This window comes from Malaya genurostris, chromosome 2 (genome assembly GCF_030247185.1).
Source record: "Malaya genurostris strain Urasoe2022 chromosome 2, Malgen_1.1, whole genome shotgun sequence".
Lineage (NCBI taxonomy): Eukaryota > Metazoa > Arthropoda > Insecta > Diptera > Culicidae > Malaya > Malaya genurostris.
This window is the reverse complement of record NC_080571.1, coordinates 195,625,668-195,642,880: the sequence shown is the minus strand read 5'-3', so window position 1 is coordinate 195,642,880 and position 17,213 is coordinate 195,625,668. Positions and strand designations below refer to the sequence as shown.

At 35.9% G+C, this 17,213-nt stretch overlaps 1 protein-coding gene across 4 annotated transcripts in view; it reads left to right on the top strand.

Annotated features, from left to right (window-relative positions):
- Window positions 1-17,213, top strand: part of LOC131433131 (protein outspread) — a 416,778-nt gene that overhangs the window by 365,279 nt on the left and 34,286 nt on the right. For 3 of the 4 annotated variants that reach the window (XM_058599955.1, XM_058599953.1, XM_058599956.1), the window contains one exon: window positions 9,065-9,187. The exons of the other annotated variant lie outside the window; for it this stretch is intronic. In XM_058599955.1, coding sequence (XP_058455938.1) covers window positions 9,065-9,187 — 123 coding nt within the window. The remainder of the gene's footprint in view (window positions 1-9,064; window positions 9,188-17,213) is intronic. 4 annotated transcript variants of the gene reach the window in all.

Here is a 17,213-nt window from a genome sequence, read left to right as displayed (position 1 = left end):
ACTGTCAAAAAACTGAAAATTTTGGCATAAAACTCCGTGTAACTCAAAAAGTAAACATTCTATCTCAAAACCATTCAATAGCGTTTTGGGTGACGGGGAGACCTTTCATTTGCGACTAGTATGATCAAAATCGGTCCAGCCATCTCTGAGATCTCGACCTCTTAGTTGACAACACACATACAGACCCACACACATACACACACACAGACAGACATTTGCTCAGTTCGTCGAGCTGAATCGATTGGTATATGACATTCGGCCCTCCGGGCCTCGGAAAATTTTTCGAAAGTTTGAGCGAATTCTATACCTATTTTTTATATATATAAAAAAGGTTAAAAGGCTTTCGAACAATTAAGAAGAAATATCAAAACATATTTGAAATATTGAAAGAATTTGGCAATCGAAAGTAGGAAAAGAGAAACTTTTTTTCGCCGATTACTAACACAACACTTTTTTTGTAGGATTTGTCATTTTTCGACAATAACTAATTGGAAAAATTAGATAAAATATTTGGACATTTTCAAAATACAGTCTAGAACAATTTTGGAATAATGCAAAGTGGCTTTTTGTGACTAAATCTATATATTCCGAAAGTTCCATTCAAATCTGAGAGGGTGCTGTTCGAGTTGGCGCGATATTCGTCTATAATACTTTGGCCTGCTGTTGAATTTTATCCAGATCCGACTTGAAGTTAAGCTGTAAATTATAAGTGCCGTATTTTCATAGCCTGTTATTGACTTTTGTTCGGATCCCATATTCGGTTCTAGATTCATAGGATGAAATGGGTAAATTTTACGTAATTTTATTATAGATGGCTTAGAGACCGTTCATAAACCACGTAGACCAGAATTTGGAACTATCCTATCCTTAGACTACAAGGATAGGATAGTTCCAAATTCTGGTCTACGTGGTTTATGAACGGTCTCTAAGCCATCTATAATAAAATTACGTAAAATTTACCCATTTCATCCTATGAATCTAGAACCGAATATGGGATCCGAATAAAAGTCAATAACAGGCTATGAAAATACGGCACTTTTAATTTACAGCTTAACTTCAAGTCGGATCTGGATAAAATTCAACAGCAGGCCAAAGTATTATAGACGAATATCGCGCCAACTCGAACAGCACCCTCTCAGATTTGAATGGAACTTTCGGAATATATAGATTTAGTCACAAAAAGCCACTTGCAAGCTCCCGGCCGAGCGGTGGCGGAAGAGGAATAACGAAGAGGATGTTTCTTTCAGTTCTATACGGAGTAACACTCTCCAATTCGATTTCTCTTTTATGTCATTGTATTGATTCACCCACGTATTTGAGATTAATATCACGAAATTCACCTTTTCTGAGGTTCAACTATTCACAACACTTCATGGTGAACTCGTCGGATATATGTCTCCACATTTACTTGTTTACATTAATAAAATAAGTTATTCTTCAACACGTACTTTTGTTGTCATATATTATCAACACTACCCTAACACGAACAATGGTTGTGTCTAACTATTTTTCTTTTGCATGTGAATATCAAACCTGCACATGAAACTATTAAATCTTCACTCATTACAGCAATCTTTCACTCAATTCTTTAGGTGCCTTCCGAAATCTATTATATCCCATTATAAACAATATTTCTTACTTGATTTTGATGTCACTTGATACTCAAGTCTCACAATGCACACATGTTCCTATAGCTACTGTATTATACTCCGAACTGAACTGAACTAGCTACTAACTTGTCTACGGGCCGACGCCCGAGACTAACGGATATTTTCCGCGCACTCTGAGACTGAACTGACTGCTAATTTGTCTACGGGCCGACGCCCGAGACCAACGGCTATTTACCGCGCACTGTAAAACTGAACTGCTCCCTAACTCTTCCCAACTAGGGGTTTTTTAGCTCCTAACAATTACTTTTGGGTGAAGCCCGAAGATTTTAGTACAAGCCGAGCTTGTGATTTTAAGTAGGAAGTTCATCCGACTTTCTCCCGAAGTTCTACCGAAAGCCGAAACCACTGTCGCTAGGCCAGAGGCAGTGTCCGTAAAAAAATATAACTTTGTTTTTACAACATTGCCGCGCTGACTAATGCCCGGAACTGTCTATGGTTTTATAACAATAGTTTTTTTTGTTTTACAACATTGCTACGCTTATTAATGCCCGGAACTGTCGATGATTTTATAACAAAATTTCTTAAACATCGTGGCGCTGACTAATGCTCAAAAATGTGCACGCTTCAATAACAGATTTTATACTTGAAGGTTGCAGCTACGCTGATATGAGAGTTTCCTTCATAATTTCCTACTTTTTCTACAATACTAGCAAATTCGAAGGAAAATTTACTAAGGGCGCTGCATGGCCCCTTACTTACTGAGCTTGATGTTACCTGAAGGGTAGACATCAAGTTGAATGCGTTGGCTTATAACATTGAGGTTTTGTAGCTGGATTACATATTTCTGTGTTTATAATTACTATTGCCGGACTTGTTTACATGTTTTGGCTATACGCAAATTAAATTTCCTAACCTTATGATGGTCCTCGTGTGTGTTCTCCTCTGACGCCATCCTGTTCCATGGTATGCTTCTATTGTTACTTCATCTGTGGGGTGATCGAACGGTTGCTAGTCTCGGACTCTGGGTTCCGTGTCGTTTTCGTTCCTAATAGCTCGTTCTTCTGTGTTGGTGATACGTATTAGGGCTTCTCGTTGTTTATGTACTCGCTTCATTGGGCATAGTTGAAAATTGATCGTTGACTCCTTTGCATTTTGGACATCATTGGGATTACTGTCAGTAGTAATATTGGTATTCTGTATTGTTGCTTCTCATAATGGATTCTCGTTTGGTACTATGTGTTGAGGCTCCTAGCAGCTTTTATGCATTGCATTTGATTTCGTGGTTATCTTCTTCGTAGTGTATTTTTAAACAACCAATTGTTTAAATTTTCACGTATTAATAAACTTTGATTTTCCAATAATTGTTTATGGTATTCAGCTGAGCTTTGACGATGCTCACTGAATAAATTATAGGGTAGCAGTTTGTAACGTTGTTGCATATCCGCGCAAGTCATCTTTAACTGTGTTGACTTCATTTACTTCCTTCTTGTTTGGTTATCAGTTGTACTTGTTGATGTAGCCATTTGTAGCATTGCCATTATTTCGATTTGTTATCACGTCTTCCATATAAAACTTTTTCGTAATTTTTCTGCCTCGATTTTTTTTTTCAACTCGTAATTGCCTCGATTTTCAACTCTGCTGTTCTTCCTTCTGACATCTTGGTGATTCCCCGGTTCCCTTTGTCTTCAACTTGCCACCGCATCCGATCACACCCTCTCGTTCTCTTAGGTAGATTGGCTAAGCTACTGACATCCTTCCTTCTGCGACGACTATTTTCGGGAACACACAGTTCGGGACTCCAAAAAAAAACTTTTATTCGTTTTGTATGATTCTGTGCTTTTAGTGTAAACATTTTTCTATTCTATGCTTGTTATTATTTTTATAAACGTCTTACGTGATCTGTTGTCTATTCTGTGATGGTTATTATTTGTATATATGTATATTTTTTTTTCTTAATAATCGCATTGTGCATCATATTCTCTTATATTTTTTTCGTTATCATAACTTTGTGCATCGTAATTTTTTTTCCATTATCATATTTCTTCTTTCTATCAGTTGAATCTATTTTTTTGTTTTTTCATTACATTACATTTTCATTACATGAAAAGCGGTGCATTATTCCAAAATTGTTCTAGACTGTATTTTGAAAATGTCCAAATATTTTATCTAATTTTTCCAATTAGTTATTGTCGAAAAATGACAAATCCTACAAAAGAAGTGTTGTGTTAGTAATCGGCGAAAAAAAGTTTCTCTTTTCCTACTTTCGATTGCCAAATTCTTTCAATATTTCAAATATGTTTTGATATTTCTTCTTAATTGTTCGAAAGCCTTTTAACCTTTTTTATATATATAAAAAATAGGTATAGAATTCGCTCAAACTTTCGAAAAAATTTCCGAATGTCATATACCAATCGATTCAGCTCGACGAACTGAGCAAATGTCTGTCTGTGTGTGTATGTGTGTGGGTCTGTATGTGTGTTGTCAACTAAGAGGTCGAGATCTCAGAGATGGCTGGACCGATTTTGATCATACTAGTCGCAAATGAAAGGTCTCCCCGTCACCCAAAACGCTATTGAATGGTTTTGAGATAGAATGTTTACTTTTTGAGTTATACGGAGTTTTATGCCAAAATTTTCAGTTTTTTGACAGTATCTGTCACAATTGACCTTGAAAACAGAATATGTTCTTAGACTTAGATTCCGCACGGTAATAGCTATCCAACAAGCCATAGTTTGTTAAAATCCGTCCATTTTTAACGGAGATATCAATATTTACGTAATAATACGTCTGCTTAGCGGTTCAAATTGAACTGCCGAGTTTAGCACTAAGCAGTTCAATTTGAACTGCTCTGCACTGATGAGTCAAAGACGAAACGTAAAAATAATGAAAACGGTTATGTGCCCTAGCACAAAATTTGGCTAACCCCTAAATGACCATACCTGCATCGGCCAGAAATAGTCGAAAACACGTTTTCGTTCGGCACGTCAGAAAAGACATTGCACTTCGTTGCAAAACAAAAAGTGTTCTGTAAGTAGCAGAAACTTTACGTCTGCTTAGCGGTTCAAATTGAACTGCCGAGTTTAGCACTAAGCAGTTCAATTTGAACTGCTCTGCACTGATGAGTCAAAGACGAAACGTAAAAATAATGAAAACGGTTATGTGCCCTAGCACAAAATTTGGCTAACCCCTAAATGACCATACCTGCATCGGCCAGAAATAGTCGAAAACACGTTTTCGTTCGGCACGTCAGAAAAGACATTGCACTTCGTTGCAAAACAAAAAGTGTTCTGTAAGTAGCAGAAACTTTACGTCTGCTTAGCGGTTCAAATTGAACTGCCGAGTTTAGCACTAAGCAGTTCAATTTGAACTGCTCTGCACTGATGAGTCAAAGACGAAACGTAAAAATAATGAATATTTTTATGTAAACGACTTTTCCCCTTATTCCAGCAGTAGAAGTTTTGAGCACTGTATGACAAAGAAATGCTTGGGAGCAACGGAAAACACGATTTTTATACTGTGACATACAGTGCCTAAAAGACTGTGTACAGCATCCTTTTTCATGACAATTTGCCTTGGACCGATTTTAGCACGGTTCGTTTTTGGCAACATAATCGTTCTAATATGGCATTTATAAACCAGATGATATCAGCATTTTCGAATTGAAAGTAATTCCATAATTATATTGATTTAAACTACTTACAGCAATAAAAGCTGGAAGAACATAACTTCCATATACCATACGACTCAGTTCGTCGAGATCAGCAAATGCGTGTGTGACAAATAATTTCACTCAATTTTTTCGGAGATGGCTAAACCGTTTTCTACAAACTCAGATTCATATGAAAACTAGTATACTTCCAAATTTGGATCCGACTTCTGATTTCGGAACCACAGGATGACATGTGAAACGAAATTAAAATAATGCAATTCATTTTTCTCGTAGATGGCTGAACGGATCTAAGATTCAAATGAAATCTAAGAATCATCTATGATTCAAATGAGAGGTCTTAAAATCCTATAAAAATTAGTCAGATCCGATTTCTGGTTTAGGATATACAGGGTGATTAGTATAAAAATGTCCATTTCACATAAATTAATCAGGTTTATCGGGTTTGCAAATTTGAATAGTCGATTACCAAATAAATTTATTTCAGTTTAAGCGGTATTCTTTTTTGGATTCGGAATGTACCCCCAAATTTTAATTCGCACTACAATTTCTCAAAGATGTCTACACACTCCTCAGGTGAATTTATCTGATTTCGGCTACACCGATCTTAGAACTCCGGATCCAGTTTCGAATCGTTTCTCAAAGTTCAATCATTTTTTCAAAAAGGCCAAATCGAACTTCAAAAACAAAAATTCAAATGAAAGGACTTAAGGTCCCATACAAAATTGGTGAATTTTATCCGATTCTGGAATTACAGATGATGAATTTTTAAAATTCATACCGATATAGAAGATGTAAATTGTTTGGCGTATTAATTTATGGCCATTCGAATCATTTTGGGTTATGCTAGTTCCTGAATACCAGCTCTGGTAGTACCATAAATAATGACGAAAAACTCTTAAATGGAACTTACTTCGACATCTCATGGAATGTTCAATCGAATGCCACACGTTAAGATTGAAATTCGATACGATTTGCAGATTCGAAATTACAGGGTAATGAGTGATTAAAATCTCAATTTGCCGTTTGAAACGACGATAATTAAAATAATGTCATGAGAACTAAAACACCTAAGAATATACATGCAAAAAAACACATGCGGATTGATAAAAAAAGGTATCATCTCACTGCTAGGTGGATTAATTATGTTTTTTATCTATTGTTTGATCTTGAAAAATACTTTTTCTTATTTTATGTCATTTCTCGTCTTTCAAAACTATAATTCGCTTAAATCATATCCATATTCCATTCCATTGGACTATAAACGCAAATTAACTGACATAATAGCCAAAGTTGCTGTGCCATTGGTGTCAACATAAGTTAGGTGACGCCAACCAACCAGGATAGTGTGAAAATTTTTGCTTTCGCATCGAATATTCGCACCGAAATAAATAACTGCATATTTTCCAAACCAAATTGGTACAATCGTCCTATGTCAGCTGCATCTTTCATTCAGGGTGGCAAGTCGATTGCCAATTTCAATTTTCCCTGTTGGCAAGATAAAAATTCCAGATTTTTAGAATAAGCGCAAACCGCCTCTTTTTAGTTTGTTTTAAAATATACCTTTACTCAAGCTTTAAACAGCTATGCCATATCAAAAAAACAATACACTAGTCCTACTAGTTGAGGTTTGAAGTATGTTTAGGGTATCGGTAAATAAGATACAACTCTCCTCCCGTAAAATCGATTGCAGCTAACAACGATAATCTTTAATCATTGAATTTTAGCGACGCGACCCAAATTCTTTAAAAATTCCTGAAATGGACGCTTGATGCTATGGAAAACAATAATATATGCCTGCAATTTCAAAGCATTTCGTACTGAGCTTTCTTCGTGAAAGGTGGAAATTTCAGTTCGATGGAAAAAAATATAAACGGCATTATGACACTGCAAACCTAACACAATACTGTCATTGCCAGGGCCTCGGCCATGGTACAACATATTGTCATATGGACATACGGGCCCTTATTACCGTTCTCACTTCCACTTTCACATTCACTTCGCGTACATGTCACTTCACTTGATTTTACCTATTACCGGTATCACGCATAGTGAAGTGATCACTGTGGTGGAAAAAACTAATTTTTTCAACGAAATGTTGGTGGCGTGATGTTCATAATGACATCAAGTTCATCCAAATAATAACTTTTGTCACAGAAGCGACTTTCGTAATAAGGACCTACATTCACTTCACTTGATTTCCACCGTGAAGTGATACCCATAATAAGGGTCACAGTCACTTCACTTGGTTTTCACCGTGTAGTGACACCGGTAATAAGGGCCACGATGTTTAAAATGTGTTAATTCTCTTGCAAACACGTCTGTTCAATGAACGAAATCTAAGATGAATTTTCATGCTCTGATTGTTATGGAAACCATAAATCTAACTATTGACAATGCCCTGTCAGACATTTTTTTTTAATTTTGCATTCAATAAAAATTAACATTTAATAATGTACAATTAGATGTTAGATGTACCATTTATACCTCAAATAGGCGAAACCGTTTTTTAATTCCATCAATATAACAAGAAAGTAGTAGTTCTTCATAATGAATCTCCCGCTGGTTTCAAGCCAGCTAGCCCAACTAGTTCAATGTTGCAATTGTAGTGAGCTGATTACTCAAAAAGACATATCATCTACCGATAACATTCAGGATTTCAAATGAAGCAATAAATTCAATTAGTTGTATATTCAACCTCCTTAAAATTAATCATCGGCTAGAATATCGATTTCATTCCGAAAGCAATATGATTGTTTGAATTATTACATGGTTTATTACAAGAAATTTTTCAGTTCCAAAAGCTCAATCAAAATTTAATTATTCTAACATTGTAGGATCCTTGTGATCCTACTATGGAAACCTTCAAAATAAAATTAAGCATTGATTCACTGAACAAATTAAACCATATTCTAAATCTCTCTAAGGATTTTTGCAAGTCCTCAGAAAACCATTGTCAACTCTCAAAGAAGAAAATCAAACACTCTTTGCAAATGGTGGATAAAGTCAAAGTCGACAACTTCTTCAATATTGTGAGTCCTATTGAAATCAATATCTCACACTATTACTGAGACAAATAATGATAAATCTAGGGCAATCATTAGCCAACTCAAAAACTTGAAGGTTCTTAAGAATTTTTATAATGTTACTAAAACTTTTTTCAAACAATTTTGAAAGAACGTATTCGTATTTTCAAAATTCCATCAGAAATATCCAAATTATCCTTATTTTTCATTATGAGCTTTCATTGCGGTGTTATTGATAAAAATTAAGAAAGCTCTGATGCTTTTTGATAGATTTAAAACTGTTGTTAAGCCCTCAAAAAATCATTGAACAAGACCTGGAGTGTTGGGTCAATTTCCAATGAATTGTTTAACATAGATCTTGTAACTCTTTAACTGAACTTCTTACTCCTAATTTCAGAATTCAGTTGAAAACAAATTTTCTAGAAATTACTGAACAGCATTACAACTCATGAATTCTTTACAACGCCTATTTCCAAGATCTTTCCCAAAGTATGATTATCTTTTTCTAAATATTTTGTTCTCTTTGCTACCAATTATCATGAAATCTCAAAATTTCTTTCAAATGCTAATATTTATATCTGTTTTATCTATTCAAAAATACCAACTAAATGCAACAGTCCTTGTAATCACATACTGATACAAACTTATTTTCTATTTGCATATAACACATTTCACGAAACACCATGCACCAAATCTATCCGCACTTCAAATACGACGAAATCGATATTGTACTTCGGAAAACTTGTAATCCGTTATCATAGTGTACTGCGATCAACCCGTATCGTCGAAATCGCCACCCACTAGGGATAAACTGCATACTGAGGGCAAGGTCCAAGCACGTATCAGGAATCGTATTCGAGCATCGCTAGATGCAACCGATGCAGGTAAGAGCACATTTTTTGCAATCTATAAAATCATTTGGGGGACGGGTATAGCGTGATGGGTAAGTCGATGCCTTTCACGCAGCCCGCCTGGGTTCCATTCCCAACCCCGCACATAGGGTCAGAAAGTTTTTCTGGCCCGAAGAGGTGAATGACATTAATGTTAAAGCCTCTATAATTGAAACAAAAAAAATTATTTCATATTAGAAAGTACATTTGAGAAATACCAGCCAAATTAGTAATGTTGGCAATGTGTCAGTTCAATGAATGGGTCAATTTGGCGATTGCCAACTCGCCTTTTGTGGAATCTTTTTTTTTAAATCGTCTTATCAAAACGTTTATTGTGTTTCGAATCATAATTCGAAGCCAGAATTCGTTAGTTACAACTGTAGATAGTCGGGTTTCGGGTATTTGTACCCGAAACCCAACTCGAATTCCAACTCGACGGGTATCGGTCGGGTTCGGGTACAGAAAAATATATGTTTGTCGGGTTCGGGTTCGGTACGGGTGCCGGTTTTTTTCATTTTCAACGGGTACGAAAATTTCTTTTCCAATCGTACGCTGAAGTGAACGGTCGTGTTTCAAAGTTCCTGAAAATAGAATAGGTTATTTATACACTGAACCCTCAATTTACGCAAACTTAATTTACGCGAGTTTAACTTATGCGTTTTATTTGAAATAAACTTTACTTAGTTTGCACATTTTTTGTTGCATATTCCCAAATGATTAAATGACCTTTTTGAAACTGGCTAAGAATTTATTAAATATGTCGATCTTTAACCAATATTAATTCTATTATCTCCGAATAGTAGAATAACAGCAAAACAAACTATTGCTCGATTTTTTTCATTATTTGGCCATTGAACTACTGAACCAATGACAAAACAAGCAATGATAGTATAATAAACTGATATTAGTTTGATACTGCTTTTTATTAAGGTGAAATGATATTTTTATATTTACAATAACACATTTTATTATTTTGAATCAACACTAATGCACAGAAGTCTTGCTTCCGATTTGAGTTTCTTGAAACTTGAAGGATGCATATTTAATGTATAGCAGAAGTTAATTAGCGATTTGTTTTACGGACCCAAATGGGCAATTGGTACAAACACATACACTTACACATACACAGACATTTTGCATACTCGACGAACTGAGCCAAATGGTCGACCCTGAACACTGAACATTGATTTCGATCCAATCTAAAATAAGATCCTACAGTACAAGAGCTAAATGCCTCCTTAGCAGATTATCCATGTAAAATTATTGCTCAGAATACACAAACTTAGACTGAACCATGCGCATCTCCTTCGCATCGTACATTTTCGGGATATTAGATCCCTAAATGGATACTTATTTTATGATATTCCCGGCTGGCAACGAGCTGAAAAAAGTAATTTCGGTATAGTTTTCTAAAAACTGCTGCCGGGTGAGGGATGTTTCGAGGTGGGTGGTAACCCTAACTTCTCGGCTTTACTTTTACAATTTAAAGACCCGTTCGTGTGACGAACAATGCTAAGATAGAGATTTTTTTACCATGATATGATATGTGTCGGAATCTCTTCTTCATATTCGTGAATCGGATTGGCGGTACGTTCTCTACGATCATAAGTGTCCTATCCAATAGCCCATCATTCAATCGAATACATAAACATCACTATCATTATACATAATTTATAGCCACTGAATAGCAACATAAAATTCATAAACTAAATTTACATCAACCATTATCCTTGTCATGAGAGTTTAACCTATACCTATCGAGTAGCGCATGATATAAAGAAAAGCGATCGACTAAGCATCAATCGCCGGTGCTGCCAAGCTCGCTACCGAAAGAATAACTATACTAAACATTGGATAAGTGATAATCGCAAATAATTACCCCGTCCAGACGCGCTTTCGATTCCCCCCGCAGGGTCCGATGAAGCAGTGCTTGAACATGTCGCCATAGGCCATCTTCCGATCAAATAACTGGACTGGCCCTCGGTGGCATCGGTATGTGGGATGGGTCCTGCACGCCAGTCACGGAGATGGCATTTAATTTTATTAATATACAAACACAATCTGCCGCTGGACGGCTCTGAGGCCACGACGAGTAAAGGATCTTGTCGATCGCACTGGTATTTTCCGCATACAATTTTCCAATCGTTCCCCCGGAGCCAAGTGATGAGTTCTCTAGGTGCTGCAGATTTGCTGATGATTTTTTTTTGCAACAGAAGGTTCTCTGTTGTGTAACAAAAGACACGAAGCATTGGAGCGTCATCTGCAAAGTAGACTCGCCATAAACTGTGTTATTTATAAAATTCATTAATTTTAATTAAATTTCATACGCTATTACTATTACATGCATAGTTTACTGGCAATAAGTGGACAAGATGCTGCGTTGATCTCTGTTATAAGTTGGTAGCTAAACTTCCACCTAATGGCTAGCATAAGAAGATTGCCGTCCGATAATGTAATTCTGTCGCCAGTGGCGATTTGCTTTTTACTATCGGAAATGGGCCGGTCTAAAAGCATGCTTCATTCAGCAGCAACAAATATATATGTATCCGGTCATTCTACAAGTGCTCATAACTGATGATTAAATTACCCAAATGTGCTACTCCCAACATATAAAGACAAAATTGATCACTAAAAATTCATTTTATGTCGGATATTTTTGGCACTCTTCTAAACCAAATGCTTGCACCTTGGACTTAACACTATCCATCAAATCCAGTGCTACTCTTACGTCATCGCTCTTACACACTTTTATCAGCTGCTTCATGTTCTCATCGTTTTTGAACACTTCATAATCGCCCAATACTTTTCTATTGGGCAAAATTCTGGTGAGTGTGGCGGATTTGCCTTCTTCGGCACAAAAATAACAATATTGGCTTCGTACCACTTTATTACCGGGTCCCCGTAATGGCACGATGGCAAATTCAGCCAAAATATAGTGTCGCCTTTGTGGGACCGAATAAAGGGTAGCAAGCTCTTGTGGAGGCATTCTTCTTTATACATTTTGTCGATAATGATGTCGATCGTTATGTATATTTTGCTGAATTTACCACACACCACATCACAGGTCACCTGACGTCTGCCAAGTACTTCTTACCGAATTTATCGATCTTCTTCTTCCGGAATGATGCATTTCCGTTGTGCAAACTACTCGCGGCACATCTTCCTTGCGCAGAATGCCCTACTTTAGAGACATGAAGTCCAGCCCGCTTCATTGTCTGCTGTATGAACCAGACGAAAAAATTAAAGTAAAAATAAGAAGCTCTTCAGATATAATCATTCTTAAGTGCAATTCTTTGGGGAAAAGACTGGTGACATTTTTTGTTCAGAAAGAGGTAATACAAATTATGCGATATTATGACATCAATATCATACACCATGTTTTTTCAGATGAAAGCTTAAATTAATAGGATTACAACTGATTGTTTAGCTCAAATTCTCGTTGCTGTAGATTACGAAAGTAATGTACAGATGAATTATATATTCGCCAAGCAAGTGTGCTTGGGTGACGAACTTGGTTGAGTCTCGCCATTCATTGAGGAATACATACTTCTTTAAAATTCTTTCAACAAATGGATCTAAATCAAATGCCACGCGCAAGAGATAACAGTAGCCTGTCGTCAGACTGCTAATAGAAGACATCACCAATCACTTCCTTGCTTGATTCTCAATCAATATGCAGGTTAGATGTTAAACAATTGGATAATATACCAAGATATTTTGTAGTGACATACCGGTATATCTACTTTAGAATTATAAAATAAATAATAAACGTAGTTTAAGATCAAATGTACATACTTGTTTTCAATTTTAGTACCGAGAATTCATTGCAGAATCATATTTACTCTACAGCATGTAAGCTTTTTTCACATCTAGTGAAAATATGGTATATTTTAATTCTACACGATCGCAATTGTTTCGTAGTAAAATTACAGGTTTGTAAAATTCTATGTTGAGTAAAATTAATAACACTCTTAATGATGGATTATTTATGATGTTTGATTATGTCAGTCTTAGATGATTTAAACTTACAGTATATGACATAAAATTTTGAGACTCTCACTAATTCTACCTTACCGCTCAAGTCATTCAACCTAGTTTTACAAAAAAAAATCTCTAGTTATTGTTTACAAACAGATTGGTATATTTGAATTTGTTTTATTAAGGAAGACGCCAAGGATGACATCCTTAAATTACTTCACGCCCAGAAGTCAGTTTCAGATATCATGACTCTTGTAAAATGTTCGAGGGCTACTGTATTTCGTGTCAAGCCGTCAGTTGGACTCCCAACAGTACCAAGAAAACCTGGAAGTGATCGAAAGTGATCTGTGAAAACGCCAGGTTTGATACAATCCATTAAGATGAAAATAGCTCGTAATCCCGTTCGGAGCATGAGAAAATGGCAAAGCAGGCTAATGTATCAGAAGCAACGGTAAGAAGAGCTGGAGTTAAAAGACATTTGATTACTGACAGAATTAAAACAGCTAGAGTGGAGCAAAGCAAGAAACTGCTTAGTAATCTGAAGAAGAGGTCCACTGTTATTCTCTTTACAGATAAGAAGCTGTTTACTGTCGACAGCTTGTCCGGTATATAAGTTCGAAGAAAGCATCTAGTGCACCTGATAACATCAAATTCACGTTTCGGACCAAGTATCCAACAGGGGTGTTGGTGTTAGGATTGGTTGCTTCCGATGGCCAAAATATGGATCCCGTTTTTATCCAAGAAGGCCTGAAAGTGAACACAGATATGTAATTAGAAATTCTTAAGGATCATGTTTTACCTTGGATTACATCTAACTACGGCAAGGATGCAAATATTGTGTTTCAGCACGACGGGGCTTCTGCCCACACGTCGAAGACATTTTTATAAAATTTACTGGTAAATTCATCTAGTTGGCGAATCTTGTTGGTTGGTCGATATATAAATCTACTTTGGGACTACTAGTGCCCGGTTTCCGCTCCCGAGCGCACCGGTAATAGTAAAGAAAAGCTCAAAAAACGGAACCCACTTCGATTTCTCAGCTACGGTTAAACCGATTTTCATAAATCATGATTCAAATTAAAGCTCTCAGTGTCTTTAAAAACACTGTGCATACAAAATGATTCAAAATCGGTGTGCACCGTGCTGGTACGGAAGAAGAAGAAAACGCACCCGCCATAGAACCCAGCGTGCAGAGTTGCCACATTTAAATCTATATTAACTTGACAAAACTATTTTGAAATTGAAAAGGTGATGGTAGTTTATACCAAAGAAAGTTTTTGATTTTATTCAAGTTTGAAAAAAAATCTTGACAGATCTGATCTTCCAGTGATGTTTTTGAAAACATAAAAAAACATAAACATAAATTCCGGAGGCACCGATAATAGTGAAGAAAATCTCCAAAAACGGAACTTACTTCAATTTCTCAGCAACGCTTATACCGATTGTCACGAATCAAGATTCAAATTAAAGCTCTCGTTATCTTTAAATATACTATGCAATTTCATCCTGATCCGACTTCCGGTTCTGAAGTTATAGGGAGTGTCAAAACATTCGAATCGTCATTCAAAACGACGCACAGTGGTCCAAAACTGGAAAAAGACGGTCAAAAGTCTGTACTGACTTTCACTGATTTTTAAGAGTTAACGTGTCTTCGAAGAAGTTTTACAAGATTTTATAACGCTTCTTTTGAAAGTGGTACCTTAATTTTTGTTAAGGGGGTAGTACCAATTTCGAGGATTCTTAGTGTCAGTAGGATCCATGCAATGATTCTGTACACTAAGAATCGGCTGCGAAGTCTGTTGAAACAGAAAGGCCAAATTCCACAAAAGGAATGTAATGCCAGGACTTTGCTTTGCTTTACCAATTTCGAAAAAAAATCTTTGTTTTTTTCGCAAAAAAAAATTTTTCTATCTCGTTGAACTTGAACTTTTGAAGTATTTTTGCTCAAGATATAATTAATGCAAAAAAATAAATTTTAAATTTTAATTTTATTTTAAAAACAGTTCTGTTGGATTTATCTACATTGAATCTACCTAAGTATGTACTACAAAGTTTTAGATAGCATTCAAATGAGTAACTTTTCACAACCTAATCAATCAATTAGGTAGTCAATGTTACCTAATAAATCAAATATGTCAATCAGTACCAGTCACGCTATCGTTCGTTTTCTGTGTCGCTAATTTCTTGATCTGTATTTTCAATTCTGTTGTAAGTTCCAGCATATCAATTGCTTTCAGTGACAATTCCTTTCCAGCTTTCATATAGTGTATAACAAGATAATAATGTATATAGATAATGACTATACATGCTAAGCATGTATGCAAATATATGAAATATATTTCCATCCGATTACCGAGCAGGAGTGAAACCAACGACTACCAGTCTGGACGCGCGTAAACACGCATAAACAAGTTCATTCTTGCGCGCGTAACTTAAGCAAATTGTTGCGATTTTTATTTTGTTTACTTTTTGACAATTAACAATATTAGAAAACATCTAAGTAGAACTCAATGCAATTAATTTAGGCCTTTTCAAAGTTAATTGTAATCATTAAAAATCCGAAAAATTATCAAAAATTAAACACATCTTAAAAAATGGAAAAATGTTTTCTAAACAAAATATGATAAAGTATTGAAAAAGTATAAACCATCACGAAAAAATTCCACGTTTAAATGTGTAAATAAATTGAATTATCGCGAAGCAACACGATTTTTAAGACGAGGTGTTGTTGATTATTTGTTGGTCAATAGGACAGAAACCGTTTAATAGATGTAATTCGAAAGCCTCTACGTATCTTAGAGGCCTAATTACACTTCATTGTGGTTTTATGTGTTCCTTTCAGTTGGCGCAAACGCAGCCAACGAAGGAAAAATTTACGCACACACCCACTTGCATCATGGGCGGTACCACAACAGCTATGGTTATGGATTACCATTAGAATTTCTTGCGGGTAAAAGGGTGTGACCGTAATGAAAAATAAACAGATTTTTACATGGATTTACATGGTTCAACAAAAGTACTTTACACAAGTGTTTTGAAGTTGCACACCGAGGCATTTACTATGGGTTGGGTTGAAATTTGGAGAGGAAAGCTTTATTCCTATTGCTATGCTCACACTACAGAGTTAAACAGATTATTATATTTTTTGACAAGGACAACGACATCGAGATAGCCTTAAAACACGGTTTAAGTGCATAGTGTAAGCGTGGTATAAGATAAGTTATTTGGATAACAATCTGTGTTACTAACAAATTCTGATAAGAGTTTAGTATTGTTAGTAATTGAAGCAATCAAACTTCAGATAAATATACAAGAGTGATACAATTACGAAAATATTTGGAAGCACATTCGAAGTGAACGTTCGAACGAAGATTGCGCGTGAGAAACCTTCTGGCCACTTCGTGATTTGCCATCAGTTCCGATGATCACGAAAGGAAACGGACCGGACTATGATTCCCACTAAAATTCTGCATGCTTCTGAGTTTTTAATGGGAACTCAGAATAAAGATCTATTTCAAGGTCGAGAAAATTTGCCTTCACTCTATATTTTCCCGCCATCGATTACCGCGGAACCGATTTGGGATTGTCATGGGTCAAACACAAGCAACTGAATCTACCCCGGTTGGGGATGTCGGTTCAGATTGCTATGCATGATGCAAATGAGCTATCATCATCTCAGTCATTATCATAAATATAACAACGGAAGGTTCGTGATGATGAATGTGTTCGTTCTTTTTCCTGATTCTTGCTTTACACCAGAAGGCATAAGAATTACCACAGCACGCACAATATCGTAGCTGCAGATATATTGTAAAAATGCAATCTCTGCTATCCAAGATTATTCCTTTTTGTTATTTCTTGGCTTTATTCGTAATAGTTTGGCAACTATCCGAAGTCTGTAGTATGTTCTATGAAATAATTTCCTTGCAATTTTTGATAAGTGCAATCTTACGCATACGCTGAAAGACATTCGACCGTAATACATTAACCATATCAAACGTTAAATGTAAAACATTTTTATTTTATCTCGATTTACCTAACA